The sequence below is a fragment of the Poecilia reticulata genome, chromosome 16, assembly GCF_904066995.2.
Source record: "Poecilia reticulata chromosome 16, P_reticulata-male-v2, whole genome shotgun sequence".
In the NCBI taxonomy this organism is placed as follows: domain Eukaryota; kingdom Metazoa; phylum Chordata; class Actinopteri; order Cyprinodontiformes; family Poeciliidae; genus Poecilia; species Poecilia reticulata.
In genome coordinates, this window is record NC_088845.1 from 17,791,803 (window position 1) to 17,813,877 (window position 22,075).

The 22,075-nt window shown below is 35.6% G+C and overlaps 1 protein-coding gene across 1 annotated transcript; it reads left to right on the plus strand.

Annotated features, from left to right (window-relative positions):
* The first annotated feature begins 2,924 nt into the window (after nt 1-2,924).
* LOC103478641 (diacylglycerol O-acyltransferase 1-like) lies at nt 2,925-20,460 on the plus strand. Its single transcript, XM_008432615.3, has 17 exons — nt 2,925-3,769; nt 5,921-6,008; nt 6,919-6,959; nt 7,511-7,596; nt 11,746-11,798; nt 12,274-12,379; nt 15,005-15,133; nt 16,122-16,190; nt 16,286-16,389; nt 16,866-16,904; nt 17,118-17,159; nt 17,241-17,285; nt 17,454-17,566; nt 18,700-18,765; nt 19,014-19,101; nt 19,243-19,305; nt 19,575-20,460. Exons 1-17 carry the CDS (start codon nt 3,534-3,536, stop codon nt 19,722-19,724), a joined length of 1,518 nt encoding a protein of 505 aa, XP_008430837.2. The 5' UTR covers nt 2,925-3,533; the 3' UTR covers nt 19,725-20,460.
* The last annotated feature ends 1,615 nt before the right edge of the window (nt 20,461-22,075 follow it).

The window sequence follows — 22,075 nt, forward strand, 5'->3', positions numbered from 1 at the left end:
ATATAAAATGTAATGAGCTTTTATTGTGTAACCTCAACTGCAATGTGTTTAACTGTAAAATGTTCAATTGTTGCATGAGAGTGAGTTCTTAGATAAAATCTATATAAATAAAAGAAACATGTTAGTAAAAGTATAAGTTAAATTGATTATTTAAAAAAAAAGAAAAATGTCAACTTTTTAACATATAAGAAGAGTATAAAAACATTGAACAGACAGAAATATTAATAAGAAAATTGTTGTGCATTTTATTTTCCTATTGCAGCACTGGCAGACTTTATAAAGCCTCGATTTTAGAGTCCCTACAGAAACGATGAATAATGCATGAATAAAACCTCTTATTCTCTAAATTTTAAATGACTTGCTGTTATCAAAATAACTGGATCCATGTAGCACTCGAAGGCTTGCACGCAACACAGTGTCTTCTGGGTATTGCAGAAGAAAAACGTCACAAAGTCCAAGTTCGGCAGACCCTTATTACAAACCTTTTATTTTTAATTTCTTCATAACTTAAAACAATAATAATAAAAAAACAACATGTAATTCATTAAGAAATTATGTTAAAGAAATAGAGTAGTTTACTTCCTAAATTATCTGAACTTAATTACTAAAATGGGAAATAAAACAACTGACTAACTTGCAAAAAGCTAGAAATAAGATTTAAGCTTTGGACTCCCTCTACTGGCTTACAAGGTGGCCTGACAAAAGAGACACTGAGACATCCCCTCGTTTGCTGCCTGCTATACAGGACACAAAAAAAATTAAATAAGAAAGGACACAAAAAAGGGTAGAAGGACAAAAAGAAGGAAAGTATGATACAAGACTGAAAGGACAAAAGCGAGAAAGAAACGAGAACAGAAGGAAGGAAATACAGACAGGGGAAGAAGGGACTTTACATCCCATCCCCTTTAGACAGTGATAGATAAAGAAAATAAATACAAACAAAATATCTTTCCTTTCTCCAATTATTTTTCTTCCATACATATTAAGAGTTGGAAAATCTTGAAATTTAATTCGGTACATTGAGGCTGTGCAGGAAGCCTGCCAACTAAGAGTTTTGAGTTAACACACTTGATCAAAAGTTTGTTACTGACTCTTCTCCAAGGTCTCTTATCCAAACAGCTGCAGACAGGCCCATTACTCTAAAAGACAGCCTTATAGACAGTAAGAACTGATAAAGATTGATCAATACTATTGAACACTTCTCACCTTAGTATGGATAAGCATGCACAGCCATGATGGACAGAGAGGGCATTCACGTTAAACAGAAGATGTTCAACAACCTTTCACACAAAACCTGTAAAAAACACTAAAGGGACAACTACCTTTCCCAATGTTTCAATGAAAACATGCTTGAAATTTCACCAATTGTTTATGGCAAAAGTCATTTAGAGCTAACACCTGAGAAAAGGGTTCAGCTATGGTTAAAATTGGTCATATTTAATGTAGTTTGGTAGACATTTGGCCCAGTGGTGAGTATGTATGAATTGATTAGCAAGAAATATACCTAGCATAGGTATAAGAGATGACATCATGAGTGCCACCAGAGGTTGTGAAAGCATGTCAGAAGAATGAGGGAAGACCACAAGACCCAGAGGCAGCATCAGACAGAGTTTGATGGGGAAAGTGTTTCTAGTTTCCATTAGACAAAGTTATGAAATTGTGCAAATTCCTTGCACCATACACTACGTTTTGCCACACTGTGTTGTAACCAGCAAGACCAAAAATCATTGGTAGCTGCACGATACATCCACCTCGTGTCTTGGAAACACAAATGTTAACCCCGTCATAAGATTTTAAATGATTGTCATGTTGTTAGATGCTCCAGCGACTTCCTGTATCACAACTGCAAGACTGGAAATACCAAAACTTCTGGTGCTTGTTCAACACTTGGGCTACTTCAAAATGAAATCATTACACTACCTGTCATTGGTCTGAATGTTTACCAAAGAGCATCTAAGTCAGACCCTTCCTCTTGGTGCTCAGCTGTTTATAATCAGTGAGTATGATGATGTTTAGCTGTTGCAAAGGAAAGCAAGGTAATCGTCACAGGAGGGTAGTTCTCTGGTTCAATTCAGGAATGCATACTTTAGTGCAGACCTCTGGGACATGGGAGAGAAACATTTAGAAGAGTTCCTATACACTCAGCACTATTTCATTTAATTCTCAGTATCCTCTGGACAGTTGTGTCAAACTAATTTTCATGTTAAGCCATATGAAGATCATGAATGTCCTCAAAGGATCAGTTCACTAATCTTCCTTTTGATTTTAAAATACTTTAAAGATGGTTTGTATTCCGTTGTGAAGAGACTTAAAGAGGGTTTTTGCAGACTATAGAAAAATCTTTAATGCATCTTTGATATTTTTTTATATATATATTTTTTGAAGAGCCATATACGACTCAATACAAGCCGTTTTTCTTATTTGTGGTCGAATGAAATGAGCAAAAAGTACATTTTGGTTCTTCTTGTCATATTTAAAATAATTAAAACACCAGCAAGTAAAAGTTGCTACATTGTCCCTTTTGTTGATAGTATCACACTGCCCAGTGGAAGTTGAGTGCTTATCACACATCTAAGTGTTTTTAAGAAAAAGTAGCACATGTTTTAGTAACATCGCCCCCCACAGCCACAGTAAATGATGGAGGCAGAGTTAACTTTTACCAAAAATATTAACTAACGGGGCTTTTTGTTTTTATCTTTGTAGGTATTATTATTATTATTATTATTATTATTATTATTATTATTATTATTATTATCATCATCATCACAAAGAATCTCATTAAATGTAAACTTCTACATGTGAGGCTTATATATCTGACGATTTGAATGTTATTTTTCTTAAATACTTGGAGATCATTCCATAAGAAATATGTCAAACAGCTACATTCAAAACAGTGCGATTTTCTGACAACACAAACAAACAGGATAGTTTCAGACAGGAAGTGATGTCCACGTGGTGTAGGAAGTAAAACACGGTAAAGCAGCAGCTCGACACGGTTGTTATGGGTTTGCAAGCCGCCTCGACGCTCTTTCTTTTAATTCATGACAATGTTAAGATGGACGTAAGATAACAAACAGAAAACGTCATCTTACACATTCAATATATTGTTTGTTCAAGACCCCTAATGTAACTTGCATTCCGTGATCTAAACAACATTACCTGGGCTTTTTCCATCATGTTTGTTTCATCGCTGAAACTCGTCTCCACTCGTTATTTATGAAATGAGTGATAGCTCCGGGATAGGACTCACCTGTTGGTTACAGTTTTCACCAGTCAAACGAGTTTCACCTAAGTAACCATACTTACGTGGCTTCGTGAATTCACTCCCACTTCAAAGTCAACTCTGGAAATCTGAGCCCTGGGTGGATTGTTTTTTTTTTTTTTTTCCCCCATAGTTCACTTCCTCCTTTAAAACAGAAGCATTACAGACTGAGTCCTACTGTATCAACAAGCGCGGTATGTCCCCGAGCAAGGAGTCGAAAAAGGGGGAGTAGTACGCAGCAAAAGTTTTGCTAGTTTTAATTCGGGTCATTATGAGTGACTTGAATGTAAACGGGGCTCTGACTCGCAGAAGAAGGGCGACTCTTACAGCGGGGCGAGCTGCGACGGTGCAGGCGGCGAACGGGGATTCTGCAACGGGGACGGCGAGCTTAGTGGACGGCGACGTCAGCCTCCACGATGGACGGAGGGTACGGGAGAGTTTCCTGGAGCTGTCCGCTGCAAAGAGCGAGAAAAAGAAACGCAGGGGTGAAGTTGGTGACCGACTGAGGTAAGAGAGACCACCTTAGAAAGAGCTGGACGTTTTTTAGGCTTTTGTTTTTAACCCTTAAGCACAGAGGATGCAATAGGTACTTCTGCAGAGATACGTTTGCTTCGTAAATGTTTTAAGTAACCTCAAATGCTATGGTTGTCCAGCAGAAGTGAGAATAAGTGGGCCTGGGTCGTCTGATCGACTTAAACACGCCCCGTTGGCTCTCTCTTGACATGCACTTATTATTCATTCAGTGATACTTTGTCGTAAAGCTCCTATAAGGTTTATTTTTTCATAAGAAACGAATAAAAATCCACATAAATCACATAACATGCAAACCTGCCTGTCTACAGCTACTTTGTTTCTCTCATAGTTCATTAAACGTGAACTAATTTCATCACACCAGACCACGTGACGTAACACTTTTCCCAGAAACAAGGTGACTAAATCCTCACCTTTATGCTACTTTATAATTTGCTAAATGGTGAATTGATGAAATCTCCATTGTTAATTTTATTTAACTACCACTCCCTTAAAGAATGGGGCAGAAGTTGTCTTTGTATTGTGTCAGACATTGTTCAACATTAATGTGTTTTGTGAGTGACAGGTCTTGTTTGGCACCTTGTGTTGTAAGATACTAAGAATGTGGTAAAACTGAAGTCAGGAATCCCTTGTCCAAAATTGAATTAGGCCATATTTTATTTAGAAATATGACCATATAATTCTTAATTATGCATTTTATAGAGATATAAACCAGAGGTCCTCAAATCCAGGCCTGTTAGGTTGGTGTCCTGCAACCTTTAGATGTCTCTCTGCTTCAACACCGAGTCAAATAAGGAGATCATTATTAGAACGTTGTAGAACTTGACTACATACTGAGAAGGTAATTCAGCTGATTGATTCTGGTGTGTTGCACAAAAACCGCAGGTCACATGCTTGGATTTGAAGACCCCTGGTCTAGACTTTGGTTAGGCCATTCTGACACATGGATAAGCTTTGATCAAATCCAATAATTAGTTGCTCTAGCTAGCTTATGTGGTCGTTGTCCTGCTGGACGGGGAACAGTCTCAAGTCTTTTGGAGCCTCTAACATGTTGTGTTTTAGGCTTGTCTTGTAGTCTGAACATTTTTTCTTCTCCACACAGAATAAATACATCCCCACAACATGATTTTTACCAAATCATGTTTCTCTGTGGGGTTATAGTGTTCGGGGTAAAGTGCAGGTGCAATGTTTGCTGTGTCAACTACTCGGGTTGTGGCAATCTGGATGTTCGATTTCTCTAATTCTCCATTCTCATAAGGGCCCATTTAATAAATGAGGAAATCACTGAAAAGTTAATTTAGTTCAGTAACTCAGTTCACTAAGTAAGTATATAAATTGTAATACTCATAGATGGATGTTTTAAAGCATTTAATTTAGTTAATTGTGATTTTTTTTTGTGTACAGCTAATAAAAACACCTTAAGGATTAGAATAATACATCTGACCAATAAAAAAAGAAGAAATGATGTGTTAATGAAAAACAAGTAATGCCTGCTTGAAACCTATTTGAATATGTATCTTAATGTATTAAACATTACATTTTTTTCAGTTTCTGTACTTTTGAAAGAGGTTCAGAGAATGATTGTTTTATTTCATTGTCTAATTTTAGTTTTTGTTTTTATAGAAACTTTTAAATGCAGCATTTGCTGGCAATAGTTCCAGAAGTGACAAGCACACAAAACAGTTTTTCAGTATTTCCGTGTCATTTTTAAAAATGCAGATAAATAAATAGTAAATTGCTGATATATTTTATGCAGCGATTAATGCTGACTTGTGAAATACTCAATCTGTAAAAGATGTTTTATTTTTTTTATAAGATAATGGGACACAGTAAACTAACTAATTGCACATTTTTCATTATGTTATTTGTTAGAATCAGGTTTGTACCAAAATACTTATGCAGCGCAGTATTTTAAAATGATTACATGTTGCCTGTGGTTCTCGTTGGGTTCATTATTCTGCTCTCTACCAAATATGCCTGCACATCTGCATATGCAGGGTAATGAGACACAAATGTCTCTTCTTCTCTTTAGTAATCAAACTTTGAAACACGTTTTAATTTTACTCTAGAGTCTGATGGATTTAAATTGCTCTTCTGCTCATTGTCTTATTTGTTTGGTTGCTGTAGCTGTCACAAGGCACAGGAGTCTCTTTTGAGTTCTGCCAGCGGTTATAGGAACTACAGAGGAGTAATCAACTGGTGTGTGGTGATGCTGGTAAGTTTTATTTGTCTTCCCTCAAGTACTTTGACACATACAACATTTAATATATTCCATGCGTACTTCTGCCACTTTTTACTGCTTGTGAAATTATTGTGTCAGCTTGTACATCCATTGTAGGTGCTAACATTCTCTAAATTCATAACCAATGAGCTTTCAGTGGGTGCTAAAAATAATATTTCACACAATAGACAGTCAGCTGTCGTCTCAAATCTCAAAATGATCAGCTTCACTTTACTGAAGAAGGTGAACTTGAATTTCTATACAATCAGTTGTTAATTGTTTCCTCTTTGGTCAGATGATATAACATTTAAATTATAGCTGAGTCTGTTTTTTTTGTAAAATCTGCTTTAATATTAGCTTTTAATAGGACTACATAGATAAAATGAAATTATTACAATAGGTAACATCAACAACATAAAAATGTACTTCACAATATTTGAAACTAAACTCGATTATAATATTGAATAGAGAAAATATGCAGTACAGAAATGATATTAAAGCAGCAAATTTCTTTTCTGTCCTTATTATTGATTGCCAGATCAATAAATAATACAGATACATTTGTGTTTCTTTCAGTTAATTGAATGTATTAAAGCTAGGATCTCTAACCGTTTTTATCTATTGTCATTTTGATTTAATACAAAATCAGAAAAAGGTTCGGGGCATATTCTAATAAGGATAATCTAATGCTTAATGTATGTGTGCTGCCTCTGTCAAAGAACTTGCTGCACATTTTTGCTCTTCTTCATGAGTCGTAGTGCTAAGAAAAACAAATGATATTGAATTAGCCACAGTGGAATGAGTAAGTCAGGTTTTTCTTTGTATTTGTAATCTGTATTACTGCGAAACAATTTGAAATTGTGACAATGTTTTGTTTTTTTCTCCTTGATGTGTTTTACCACAGGTCCTGAGTAATGCTCGTCTCTTTTTAGAAAACATTTTAAAGTGAGTATGTTTCAAAAACTTTAAAATAACTTTTAAAGTTGTTTAAAAGTTATTCAAACAGATTTTTTGTTGTATTTTTATCCGATGGAATGAGGATTTTTATGCGACTATAGTCTCATAGATTTCATATGAACAACTACTTGTTATATAATTGTTTTTATGTATCTTTAAATAGTTTTGTTGCTCTTTAACCAAGATGCTTTTCATCCTGGAAATAATATAATATGTTATTTATTATAATAATTAAAACATTTGAGAGTCAGCTTTGAATCTCAAATGTTTTTTTTTTTTTATTTTTTTAATTTGAGAGTCAGCTTTGGGCCGTGAAACTTTACCTGTTAGCTCATTAACAAAACTCACTGGAGCTCTGAATTCACCGTTGCTATCAGAAGTGGAATCATTTGGTGTTATAAAGTCAGTGCTTCAAACACAAAAATTATTTAAAGTACTTAATTATTTAAAGCTCTCAATTTTAATCATTTAAATATTGTATGTTCTTCACAGGAATGGAGACATTGTTATTTCAAACATGTCTTTGCATATTCTTCCAGGTATGGTATTCTTGTCGACCCCATTCAAGTGATTTCCTTGTTTCTGAATGATCCCTACAGCTGGCCTGCAGCGTGCTTGTTGATTGGTAGGTAAAAAAAAAAAAAATCAATATTATTGTTTACCAAACAACTTCAAAAATTAAAGCATTTTCTTTGGTAATCTTTTTGTGCATTTAATATTGTTGAAAAATCATTAAAAAACCCCCAAAAAATAAAGGATGGTTTCTGGCAGGTTCACGAAATATGCGAATGACATTTTCTAAGTATGTCACTGTTTGAAAACTAAATTAAGACTTATGTATCTGTGTGGGGAAACAAGCTGCAGATGCTGGTTTTGGATTTAAAACATTTCTATGCGAGTCACCAGACCAATAAGTGGCTTGAAAGGAGTAGTTTGTTGAACGTCTGACATTATGAAGGTGAAAAATCTTCTGAGGGATTTCCTACAGAAAGATTTGATGTGTTTCGGCACCATATTTGAAACGACTTTTAGTCATAGTCGCAGCCTCTGTAGTCTCTGAAGGATTTGGTTAAACTCTTTAAGATCACGGTAGCTGAGAAAATGTTCATCACACAGGTGTGTTGAGCAAGTGGATGATGAATGCATGAGTTGGCCTCAACAACAATAGGTGAAGTATGATTCTTCACCAAACAAAAAAAAAAAAAAAATAGAGAGACTTCTGCTAGAGGAACACAGCAAAGTTTTTTTTTTGTTTTTTTTTTAATGCAAAATTACCTGTCTGAGCCTTTGTTAACTATGGTAATCAGAGACAAAGAGAGTTGATGATTCAATCATTCAGGAGTAAAAGGAGGAATTTAACACTAGATTTACTCTTTTTCTTTCATTGCAATTTATTAATGAGTTTTAGTGGCCAGTAGTTCTTGGAATTCGGGGAGGAACCTACTGAGATGACTATTATTCCTTAATGCAGTCAGGCAATGTTAAATTCCTAAGCATGGGAACTTTGCTGCATACCTTCCCTCCTCTCTGTCTTATAGTTGTAAGAGCCACTGGCATTAAAAAGATCTATGAAAAGATCTATCTTTCTTTAATAATGACTTTTTATTCTCGCTGTCTTTTATTCACGCCAGTAACGTCGTTTCAACCACATTATGAACTGAGTTTTGAAGGAAGTGATTACCAGCGAATGAAAAGCAAACATGCACAGCTTGTAGTGTTACCCAAGACACAGGAGGCCCAGAAGCTTTTAAGATGAAGCAAAACAGACTGAAAAAAGAAAAGAAAAAACATGATTATAGCAAATCCAACCAACGTAGCTAAGGGAGTAAGAAGGACATTTAAGAGTCCTTTGCAGGTTTGTTGTATTGATTGCTTATGTATATAATTGGACAATTATTCTGTCAAACTTCTAAGACAAATTAGTAGTCATTTACAATTACTCAGTGGTTCAACTACTGACTAAACCACGGGTGCAAAAGATAATCAAACACATTTAGACGTTACATGTAGCATGCATTATGTTTTGGGACCACAATGAGATCATTTAAAACTATTTTATTTACAGTTGGGGGAAAAAACATATTGCATCTAAAGTATAATTTTTTAATTCCTCTCCTCCTCAAGTAGTGCAGCGAGTTCAGCCTCACGTAGAACTTGCCTTGTTTGCAGTGCAGCAACACACAGGTGCATGCTGTGCACTGCTGCAGTTTCTTCCATATTTATCCTTATGTTACATTGCAGTGAAGGTCTGCAGCAGTGCAGCTCGCAGTGTCTCTAGTGGGACAATCACCTGCCCTATATACTAACACTGGTACTCTCCTGCAGAGAAGTGGGGGGGAGGGGAGGGAGCTGGGTGGTGAGCAACAGAGACAGGAACGGAGAGGTAAGAGTGGAGTAAGGGAAGTGTTTAATTTAAGATTAAGTGAGCGAAGATGTATGGAGGGCTGTGAAAAGGGAAAAGGGGAAGGAGTTGGAAAAAGAAGAGGTGAAATTCTGCATCAAGACAGGGAAAGAGCTTGAAGAGAAGGGAAAAATAGATGGAGTTGAGGCAAATGACTGCAGAGACGGCGGGTAAAGAGACAGGTGAGAATTGGAGTTTCTTAACAGTGGCACGGACAGGAGCAGGGCTCATTCCCCCACAGGGACACCGAGAGTCACTGCAGAAGCTTACACACACATTTTAACTCTCAAATGATGGTGCCTGCCAGCAAAATGGATAAAGTTTGCAAAGCCAGCCTTAGAAAGTTTTACATGTAAGGAAGTGGCTTATTAGGGGGGATCAGCTTTTTTCATTGCTCTGCAAATGTGTTGCTCTGCCACATCCAACAGGTTCTACATGTAGGAGCTAGACAAGTTTTTACAGTTACAGACTTAAATATTTCACTTCACTTTTAGGTATCCAACTGTAATTTGTGTTGTGTGTTTTTCTTTTTTTTTCTTTGGCAAACAATTGTATAGCAGTATTTTTATTGGCTTCAAACAAGATCCTGTTACGAGCTTTATTTGTGTTATTTTATTACATTGTCATTGAACACAATGTTAAAAAAAAATGTGATGTAATAATCCTGTTTTATGCAACCTCATATTATTTAAATGTACTTTAATCTACAGTTGTACAAATCTACATTTCTCAACATTGGCGTATTAGAATAATTCTTTATTGGCAGTATTTAATCAGTCAGTTCAATGAGTTTTCAGACAAAGATTTAAGTCTAACATAAAGTGGCATTTACTAAAGACAAACTGATCTAACTTCTTTCATAACAGAAGTAATTACTGATGTGTTTTCTAATGTACTTTGATATTTAATTTCAAGTTCAAAAGTTCTTTATTTCTCCTTCACTCAGTTTAATATTCTTCTTATTGGCACCTGTTTTGTTTGAAAGGCATCAAATGCAAAGCTTTCAAACACTACAGTACATCATATGCAAAGTGTGCCATAAAAGGTAACAAAGGTCCCAAAGATAAACTAGAATAGAGTTTCCAGCATTAACATTTATATCATTAAGTTTAAACCAAATTAATAAATGCATTGTATATAACAAGCTCTCTCAGTAGCTTGCTCTGTATTTCGGCCATTCTTTCAACCAGAACCAGTGTAACTAAGACAGCCAAGGCTTGTCTGTAGGCATCATTGCTGTCAACAGCATTTCTGTGGAACTAAAATCAGGGCTTTGTGTAGGCCACTCAAAAACTTTGACCAATGTTCTTTAACGCTTTTGGTTGTATGCTTATGGTTAATGTCTGTTTGGAAGACAAAATGTTCAACTTCTGGGCTCCTGTGTTAAGGTGTTACATCTATATTTCGACATATTCTAATTTCTACCTCTGTACTTCAGAATGTAAAGATGGCTGCTGTGATTATGTCTGCTTTCTCTAATCTACCGTGCATTTCTTCAGTGACCCCTCAAGGACTCGACATGTTGTTTGAGTGACTTCTTTTTTTCAGCTCCAGATGGCACTACAAAAATATGTTATCATATTCCATGACTGGGCCTGCTACAATCAGCTGTCATTTGTGTAATGGCAGCTACTCGGGATCGTTCTTAACATGATTGGATAATTGTCATTACTGATTGGATCCACCTGTATATCAGGCACTTCCCAGGGAGTCATTTGTTTGCTTTCTTCTTTTACAGACGTGATCTGTGCACTATGTGCATATTTTGCTTAGAACAAGCACATTTTAGTTTTCATTAAAAAGTAACAAAAGCTTTTAGGCTTTATATTAATGATTATGCTATAGATTGGTCTGTTTAATTATAATGGTGTAGAAATTAACTGAGAGAGATAAATCACTAATTGCAAATACTTGTGTGAAAATTAATCATGTACCAAAACAATTATGGCTGCTTTTTGCATTGGTTTGCAAAAAAAAAACAAAAGTAGCTTATTTCTTTTTGCTAATGTGCAAATCCGAGTGTCTTTGCTCTCTGGGTTTTAAGCATAAAGGTGAAAATAATAAAGAAGTGGGTCCTTTGACACTTATTTTAATTTGTGTGTCTGTTAGAAAGCTGCATGATGAATCCTTGATGCACAGGGACGTAAACAGCCATCCATCGCCCCCTGCTGGTTAAAATTATAGACTTTGTCCCTGCCAACAGTGTCTTTGTAAATTTGGGTTATTTCTTCAGGATTTGAGTTAGTCTTTTAAAAATGTTTAGTACAATACGATGAAGAAACAGTTCCAGACATTAAAAAACAACAACTTCTGTTTATCTTAAACCAATATACTAATGGGTCTTAACTGCATTGTTTTCTCAATGTGTTTCAGTGTCTAATGTGTTCATTCTTGTGGCTCTCTACACTGAAAGGCAGCTGTCGAAGGTGAGCAGGGAAACTCCATACGATTCTGAACATTACAGTTTTATTTTAATTGAAATATGGACGTCGGAGCTTTTCTTTCTCTGCAGAGAAAATATTGTTAAGACAAGCTGGCTGACCATTTGATCTCCCTAGTTGCATCTGCACATGTTAAATAGCAAACTGTAAACACAAATGATTTTTCACCGTCTTCATTCAGTTCACTTCTTTGTTGAGCTGGGCTCTGTCTGTTTGGTGTTATTGTGTAATATGTTCAGTTTTTTTTCTCCCTCAAAACTAAGCAGGCCAGCGTTTTCTATAAATGTTATCAGTTCAACTGTTTAAAATATTAATTTTTACCTCCCAATATCAAGGCTGTGACAAAAAGTTAAAAGCTTAAAGTTGTTTTTTTATGTAGCAGTGCTTAGAAATGTTGCAATAAATGCTTTTCAGATTTGATGTAAAAGTGCTTACATTTCTCTTTTTCTTGTTTAACCAGGGTTCATTGAGTGAATTTGCTGGATTTCTGGTCCACTGCATTAATTTATCAATCCTGCTAACATTTCCTGCTGCTGTGGTGCTGTGGGTTCCCTCTATGACATCAGGTAAATGTTTCTCACTATTGTCTAACAAAGAAAAATGATATTAAACAAAACCAAATGGTTATCCAGTTGTTTAGATGGATGAACAAAATTATATTCTATCCCTACAGAGAACTGCTTAACATTGATGGTTTGTTAAAAGGTATTTCCCAGAACAAGTCATAATTGAAGTCGGTCAGCGGCAGTAATGAACCAGTTGGTCAGACCTGGATTGTTTCCAGTTGGCTGTAAAGGCAAGAGCAGGTCAAGAGAAGATGGAGGAAAGGAAATGAAATGAAAAGAGAGAGCAGATGAGAAGAGAACATGAGTTGCCAGAGGGGGCGTGGCTTGTAGCATAAGGTCATCCAAGGGTCTCTTTATTATGTCTTAATCAGGCAGCTTGACAGCAACAATGGCTGTTTTCCATAAACCAGGCAATATACCAATGGGTAGGATTGTTCTATATAACAGGACAGTGGACAGTGTGTTTTTTTTTTTTTAACTCTGATAACTCTGGAGTTGTCTAAAAAGAATTTGGACATCTTTTTTACACCCCCAAACATGATGCTGCCATAGCGATGGATCTTCAGGCTTGCAAGCTTACACCGTTTCCTCTAAATGTAGCAAAATTATGGCCAAAGATTCATCTTTTAAGAACATTGGACTACAGAACATCAGGGGTGCACTGATTGCAGTTTTCTAGCTGATCTCAGATTACTAATCTTTAAAAAGCCTGACCTGCCAATTCCTAAGTTTAGCAAGAAAGTCTCTGGGTTTGTAACAGTGGGATGACTATTGTTGACTTCAATCGTGCAGCTGTGACCTGGTGGGTGGGTCTGTCAGTCAAACCTCTCGCACAGCAGAGCAAAGAAGGACAGTGGTTGATTTTTGGACCTTTGCCGAGGTTGATGAAATCAGTGGAAAAGATCAGTTTCACATGCAAATGTCGGTCGATCTCCCAAAATTAAAGTGTTTGTCCCGGTGGGCGTTTGAAAACTGTAATGTGGCGACTTGTTTTACCTGGATATTGCAATATATTTTATATATGCTTGCAGAGTACAACTGTGAAGGTATTCTACTAAAGGTAAAATTGTGAAACTTGAAAAGATAAATATTTCAGAGATTTACACAGTTGGATTTTTCTTCATCCCAAATGTGTGACCAATTAATTAGACACGAACTAGAGTATGCAGTTCTGTTAGTGTTGCATTAGTGTAAAGTTTAGTTTAGTACTTGCAACTTTACCTGAATCAACAAACTTACTTGAAACTAAGTCTTCTTGTGAAAGCCATTTATATTAGGACCCCGGTAAATCATTGGTTTAAGGCTTTGTTTGATGCCACTTTGGGTGGCATTCTCTTCTGTTTTTCCTCTCATCTGTTCTCTCCCTGGGAGGTGAAGGAGCGAGGGAGTCGCTCCATCTGTCTGTAAGCTCTCCCATCTCTGCTGCTGCTGTGCACACAGGAAGGGCAGTGGCAGAGGGCAGGTGTGTGTGCAGATATTTGTATGTGTGTTCAGTATATGCTGTGTTTTAGTGTCACGTTTTGGGTGAATTTAACGCCATTATCTTCAGGTTCAGTTTGATCCCATTTATTTTGCCTGGAAGTAAATGCTTGACTTTTTTTGCCCCATATTGAATAAATTTTTTTTGCATTTTATTGGGAGAACTAGATAAACATCATGATCTGTTTTCAATGTCTTAATGAATTTATTAAAGAGCTCATGTTTATTAAGAGTGTGTGACTTGTAATTGTTTAAAACAAGTCTTTCAACTAAATACTACTCAAATGAGATGTTAAAAAAGGCACTTTTTGGGTTTTTTTTTACATTTAATGAAGAAGTAAGTTTGATTATTGTTCTTATTAATCTCAAGAAACACGTCTAGACTTTGTACGTATTATTTGAGGCTTTGCTCTGAAAAGAAAAAATAGAATTGGAAACCTCTCTGGCGATTTCTCTTGATTTGAGTGGGTGACTGAGAGACAAACTACTGGCTCCTCTGGGATGTTTTCCCGGTCGAGCTTTGCCCCCGCTGTGTGTTCATGATCACAATCTACAGTTGCTGATTTGGACACGGTCTCACTGTTTAGAGGCCACACTGAGCCGGAGAGGCAGATGGTTAATGGATAAGATCTGCTGTGGTTTGATGCCAGGTGTAGTGCAGACCTCCTCTTTGCACTGTTGGCACAACAGGAGCGATTTTATTTGTGTTTTTTTTTTTTCTGGTGGCATATGAGCATCTGTTTGTTCTGTGACCAGCACTGTCTCATTTCACAAAACGTATGGTGACTATCGATGAAGCGCAAGCATAAAAACTACTTAGCTTGTGTTTGCCTGCTCTAAAAGATCTGCAAATGTCTGTTTATCTACTTTGAAATCGGTTTTGCTTTAGTACACACAAATTACAATCATAATAAACATGTTTTCTGTCTCCTTTATTTTTTTTTATTCTACCTTCATTCTCAAATATTTTTTCCAGCTTTTGCTGATTTTTTTTTTTTGTTTTTGGTTTTTTTGCCTGTGTCCTCCTGACTCCTTTTATCGTTTTCTTACCAAACCATGATTAAGCATATGTATGTTCATGTTGCAACTTTTTTAGGAGGGTTTCTTTGGTGTCTGACACTACTTTTTCTCTTCACTTCCTGTCAGTTGGTGGTGCGATTGCACTCGGCTTTTACACAATCCTCTTCCTGAAGCTGTATTCGTATGAGGATGTGAACCTGTGGTGCAGGGAGCAGAGCACCGCCAAGGCTAAGAAACTGTCCAGGTCACTGTCTTGTAAGTCATCCATTTACATGCATGCTGTGCATCTTTTGGAGTCCTCAAAAGTTAGACTTATACTAAATAAGTATAAGTATAAATATTATATCAATCATATATGTTATATTTCAGCCTCTTCTCAGATGTATTTTTGCATTGCGGCTCACAATGTTGCAGTGACATCTACTGGTAAATTGTGTAACCAAAATTACAGTCATACTCGTTTTAGTTACTCAGTTATTATTCAATACATTATATTGAATAATTACACAGAGCCCGATGTTTTTAAAACATTTATTTGTATTATGATGATTCTTTTTGCAATTACAGCAAATGAAAACATGACATTTATTAGAATGCATATATTCTAAAAATAGGTATTGAACATAAATAGTATGTTCAATACCTGCTTAAAGATTTTTTTCAAAAGTTGCTTCTAATCTGACAAACTTCATCGAAATGCATATTCAAATTGTTGAATATGAAGTAGAAAAAAAAATGTAATACCTTGAAAATACTGGATTATATGTACAAAGTATAATCATAACATCAACAACATCAACATGCAAAGAGCCTTTTTTTTTCCTTCTAAAAATAAATTTTGTATAAAGCCACAATTTACACTTGACTCTTTCATTATAAATCTATAAATGGTATGGTCTTAGGATATTATAGTTGTTTTTTCATAGCATGTATTGTGAGGAAGATGAAATAAGGCTGGTTTGCTATTTCTATATTTATTTTAAAAACTAATTTTGCACCTAAAGGGCATAAATGGAGAGTAATCATCATCTTTCGACATTAGCAGACCTTTGTTGAAGTTCCCCATAAAAAATGCATATAAACCTACAGAAGAATATTTAAAACGGTCTTTTCTCATCGTCTCTTGGTGAACCTGTTACTCGTTTCTATTTCCTTTTTGTTCTCAACTATCATAAACCACATGGGCTCTTGAGCTGCAGATTGCAGACCCCTGACCCGAACTCTGTCTGATTGTCTGATGCAGGTCCTTCATCGCAGCAATTTAAAGGAGGTGAACAGAAAGTGTGTTACCCTGGCAACCTTACAATCAAAGGTAATGAAATGCATCGTTCTGCAAACTATTTCAGTGATGTTTGCGTGGAATGCTTCTCTTTGTCACGTTTTCTGACCTCTCCACCAAATTTGCAGATATGTACTATTTTGTCCTTGCTCCGACTTTGTGTTATGAGCTCAACTTCCCTCGATCTCCTAAGATTCGCATTCAGTTCTTGCTAAGGAGGCTGTTTGAGATGGTGAGGAAATATTTTGTTATATGTTGAGCATCTGTCCATTATAATAGACAAACGTACAGTTTGTAAAACCACAATTTTTAATGATGAATTCAGGTTAGATATTCAATACGATTAGTAAATATTAAAAATAAATTATTTACTACTTGGAGTTTTTTCTGTCCCTGGTTGTAGACTTTAGGAATCCTATAAAGCTAATGTTTGTCCAAAGACCCAAGTGCAGGGCTCCTGCTTGGATGTAAAATATGTGGAAACATAAAGTGTTTACTTTTATGTTTCAAATTTTGGAAAAATAAGATAAATTAAGGTAAAATATTTGTGTTCCCAGAGTTTTTTTTTTCCATATTTTAATTGTTTGGGTTTCTTTCCTGTATTATTATTCTCTGTTCCTTATAGATCACGTATATATTTCAGTTTTTTTCTTTTTAAAATCATCTTTTTTCACAAATTGTCACTCACTAAACTTTTTCTCCCTTCAGCTGTTTTTCATCCAGCTTTTAGTTTTTCTCACCCAGCAGGTACAGTCTGATATGTATTACTGTTTTTTTTTTTACTCAGAATTAAATTACAATCAAAAACTGCACTTTTACAATCTCACGTACTAGGATCTGATTGGATTTACATGGTATATATATTTTAAATTAATCAAAATTCTGTTAAATATCAAACATTTCATATTTTCAATGTGCCAGAGATCTGAAAAATTAATTTGAACTTTTTCTTTGTGTCAGTGGATGGTCCCCATCATTCAAAGCTCAATGAAGCCTCTTGAAGTAAGAAAACTAAATTGTTGGTTTTAACTCTCACTTTATCTCACACTGCAAATGTTTAAGTGTGCGTTGAATCTCCACCAGGACATGGATCTTTCCCTGATGACTGAGAGACTTTTACGATTAGCTGTAAGTAAAGTCATTTTAGAAATAAATTAAGGTGGTAAAATGTTGCCTTTTGTTGTCTCCACATCTGTGGATGTCAAATATTTGCAAGATTTGCAGCGGTCCATAAATTTTAGCATGCATATTATTATTTTTATGTTTGCTTATGTGAGCATTTGCTTTGTCTTTCAGGTCCCTAATCACTTGTTATGGCTGATGTTTTTCTACTGGTTCTTCCACTCAACTATGAATTTCACAGCCGAGCTGCTGCGCTTCGGAGACAGACGGTTTTACAATGACTGGTGGTAGGTTTATTCATGTCTGTATATTGTTACTGAATTTTATTGATGCATGCAAGCTTTGTGTCATGGACCGGGAGGATTTGTCCTGCTCTGACTCGCTGCCGGTGCTGTAATCCGCCCATATATGTTACTGGGAAAGAATTAGCTATTTAAAAATTAAGAGATTAATATCAATTGATGTTGAAGATGGATTAACTTATTTTCATCTGTAGGCCTGTCACAATAATCAATAAATCAATTAATTGCTGGATAAATTGAAACAAACTCAATGATTTCCATTTGCATGATTTATCGCTTATCTCTCTTTTTCTCCTTTCCTTCCAAAAACTGGATTATAAAAGTCTTCAGTTTGGTGTTTTGAGCTGAACTAGCCCTTTTATTGAAGGACAATTTGGTGCACAAGACTTCAAAATTTATTTTGTTTGTCGTTTTGTTTATTTATTTGGGGTATTTAAAATGTCTTCCTGTTCCAGTATTAAATGTTCATTAGAATTTAAAGATTATTGATCTTTTAGAATGTGTTTCTGCATTATTATTTTGCCATCAGCATTATATTATTTAAAAATGATCTCAAAACAACAATTTTATCATTTATCGCAGCAACTTCTGGAACAATTTATCATCCAGCAATATTTGTTATTGTGACGGGTACATGGTTTGCTTTTAGGAGAGCAAGACTTTGAGTTTTTACTTTTACATTTAATCTTGGCACATAAAAATAATTCTTGGCCATGCGTCTCACTGAGACTATAGTAAAGTTTGTTTTTATTAATAAACTGTGGTTAGACAGTAATATTTCAGGAGATGCGCCTATCAGTTTTGTGACTATACCTAATCTTTAGTGTAGAAAAGCCTAAATCTGGTGATACTAGTTTCAGTATTTTAGTATTTTTCCATCTGTTACAGTGTTCAGACTGAATGTAGTTATAGTTGCATAACCCAGTGAGGCCTCTCTATTAGCTGACTGGAAAAAAGATTAGAACATTTTATTTCTGAAGAGCTTTTTGTCTGTTTGATCAGTTCTGTTAAAATCTCTTTCACTTTATCACAGTATGGATTTTTTTTATTGCTCAGGTTTGATTCACCAGAACTAAAACCCGTTTTAGGAGATTTCAATGCTTAATTTTTCCCTTCAGGAATTCTGAGTCGGTGACTTATTTCTGGCAGAACTGGAACATTCCTGTACACAAGTGGTGTCTACGGTAAATCACTTGCACTCCCAAACACGTTCTTACCAATATACATTTAATCCTTCCATAGACTTAACAGTGAATTAAGGAGAAATGCATTTTTTTCTAATGTTAAATGCAGTTTATCAAATAATTAACGGTATTTTCTTTTATGACTGTTTCACTTTGTAAAAGGGGCATGATTGTCTTAAAATTCTAACTTTTCACATTTATTTTCAGTCAATAGCAACAGACTAAAAATAAACTGTTTATCTCTGTAGTCATTTCTACAAACCTCTGCTGAGAAAAGGATTCAGTAAAATGTTCAGCCAGTCAGCTGTCTTCTTCCTGTCAGCGTTCTTCCATGAGGTAAGACAATCAGTCTACATGCCTCCTTATACTTATGCAGATTATCATGTAGTACACACAAATACAACTGCAGCATAGATGTGGCGCACATGTTACACCGATGTTATTTATTTTTGTTTCCTCCCTCGGTTCTTGCTTTAGTACCTGGTCAGTGTCCCCCTCAGGATGTTCAGACTCTGGGCTTTTACAGGCATGATGGCACAGGTGAGAAACCAGATATAATCTACAATACAACTGTAGCCTAGAGTGATCGAACCAAATATACATATATTTTTGTAGAACTTCCAAATTGTTATGTTTCATTTCCAAACAAACACTTATTTTTAAAGGATTAAACAAAGGTGAATATTCTTAATCCAGTGGCAGTACTGTATTGATTTATTTAGCTATGCATTGCATTACAGTAAGTCTGCTTAAATTTTAAATTCTGCTTAAACTTAAATTTTTACTATTTATTCTTTTAAACTCCTCAGCTTCCATTAGCATGGCTTGTTGGTCACTTCCTGCGAGGTAACTACGGCAACGCTGCAGTGTGGATATCCATCATCATTGGCCAACCATTTGCTGTTTTGATGTACGTCCACGACTACTACGTGATGAACTACGGCGATGGGGCAGAATAATACTCACACAAACCAGTGTAGCTCAGACCTTGTTTTTTTCCTGATCTCCTCCCTCTGACTCTCCTGGATGAACAAACACATAAACGGTACTAAATACACAGCCAGTAACTGATGTCTCAGTCTACATCTCAAGATAATCTCAGAAGATTTTTATTTTTTTTTTTATGACTATGTCATGTTTACGTAAAATGTCTTGTAAACTTTACAGATGACAAGAAAATGTAATAATATATTAATCATGAAGTACCACTCTAACTATAGCAGGGCCATAGAAAAACTGCTAACTGCAGCTTTATACTCAGGTGATCGGTACTTTAGTGTCTTATTAGAACGTATGATTGTGAGTGGGGGCTGAAACCTCTAGTGAATGCAGAACTTATATGTCAGTGCAAGAAGATAGAATTTTGTTCACTTTGTGATATTAATTCGATTCTCTGACTTTGTGAATAGATGGTATAATTACTAAGGAAAATGTATTTCCATCTATCCATCCATTGTGAGAAGGAATGATTGTATGGGAGAGGATTCTGTTGTCTTTGTTTTAGGGGTTTTTTTTCACTAGTTGCTGTTTTCAATATTATTATTATTATTATTATTATTTACCTAAAGTGCCATCTGAAAACATGTCTACTTTATTCAAAATCATTATGCGTTAATCTTTGTGGACTATTGCCAAGTGTTATATTTTTAAACAATGTCATATGAAATAAATCTGAAAAGAAACTGGAGAGAACAATGTATTTTAAATTGTTGTATTTTTATCCACTTAGTGGTTATGTAATGTAATTTGTAAGGAACAGATTTGACCATTCACTGCACTGTAATCATATATTTCATAACTTTAAAAAAAAAAATGGAAAGGCTAAAGCACATATGAAAGTGAAGGTGTGGAATGTCATAAAAGTACTACACAGTTTTTACAGATAAAACAGGAAAATACTTACTGATGGGTTTTTTATTTAGAGACATAAAAGACCTGTTAGTGCAGGGCTCGACTTCCTGAGCCAAATAATTAGGTAATCACCAGGACTCTAGAGCTTGGTTGCATGCCATGAAAGCAGTTCAAGTATTTTGCTAAACTGCATTGGACCTGGGATTCATCAAAAAGTTGCTTTTTATTAAAAGCTGCAAAAATAATTCAGCCTGTGTAGATGTTCACCTTCCTGGAGGACAACCACCCACCCAGCCAGAGCTGCAAAGTCAAAGTATATTAATATTACTGAACGCATTACTGAATGTTCAACCCAAAATGCAGACCCAAATCCAATTGAGGATCTGTTGAAAGAGTTTAAAACAGCTGTTCCGTTAGATTTCCCTCCCAGTCAGACAGAGCTTTAAATATTAAGCAAAAAAATGGTCAAAAGCTGGTAAGAGTATTAGATTCATACTCTTAGAGATTTACAATTGTAATTATCTGCAAGGAAAGGTTTTTGTACATTTTATTGGCTTGGATATTTAAATAAAAGTACACGCAGCACATTCGGTTTAAAAAAAAGTAAACTGAATGTAAAATTGCATTATTTACTTAAAAATTCTTAATGTTTCTAATGAAGCACATTGTTGTTGCAAAGTGACAAAATGTGAAATGTTATTTATGGTAGGATAATATTCATAGCTACTGTGTGAGTCAAATAAAGGAAAACCTCACTGGCTTTAGACGAAATAGCTGCCAGTTCACAGGTTTGATATAAGTAAGATATTCTCTGTGATTTGGCAGCTTACGGGTTCAAATATAAACAGTGACAAACAATTTCATCTCCCGGCGTTGGAGGGCCACAAAATCAGGTCACATTCTGCTGCTGGTTAAGTCATTCAGAGGGTTGAGGACAGAGCTGCAGACCTGCACTCTGTCAGGTTGACAGAGAATTAAACAGCAACTCTGTGAGAAACCACAAAGTGTCATCAGACATTCGTGTGCTTCATGAAATGTTAAACAGTCGTTAATAAGGATCAGTTCACCGATGTGAAAGACATGACTTTGGAAGATGCTCAGACTGGTTTCTTGTTAAAAATCATGAATGCTGATATGGTGGATATAAATGAAAAAAATCTCATCTCCACTGGGAAAGTCGTGTGATGTGATGGCTCAAGTTTCTTTTCTGCGTTCTTTGTGATTTTTAAGAGAGTGACCTGAACAAGTAATCAGTTCATCAGTATTCTTACTGCCAAAATAGCTGAGGAAAAAAGCCAGGATAGCCACTCTTCTCTCTTTTTCTCTCCACTCATTCTAGTAAAAAACACAAGCATCTGAGGTAAATGTTCATCTTCAAATATCTGTATTAAGAAATTTCAGCAGGCATGTTTCCCTATCTTTGTTCTGTGTCTGTTCCTGTCTTTCTTTTTGTTCCCAT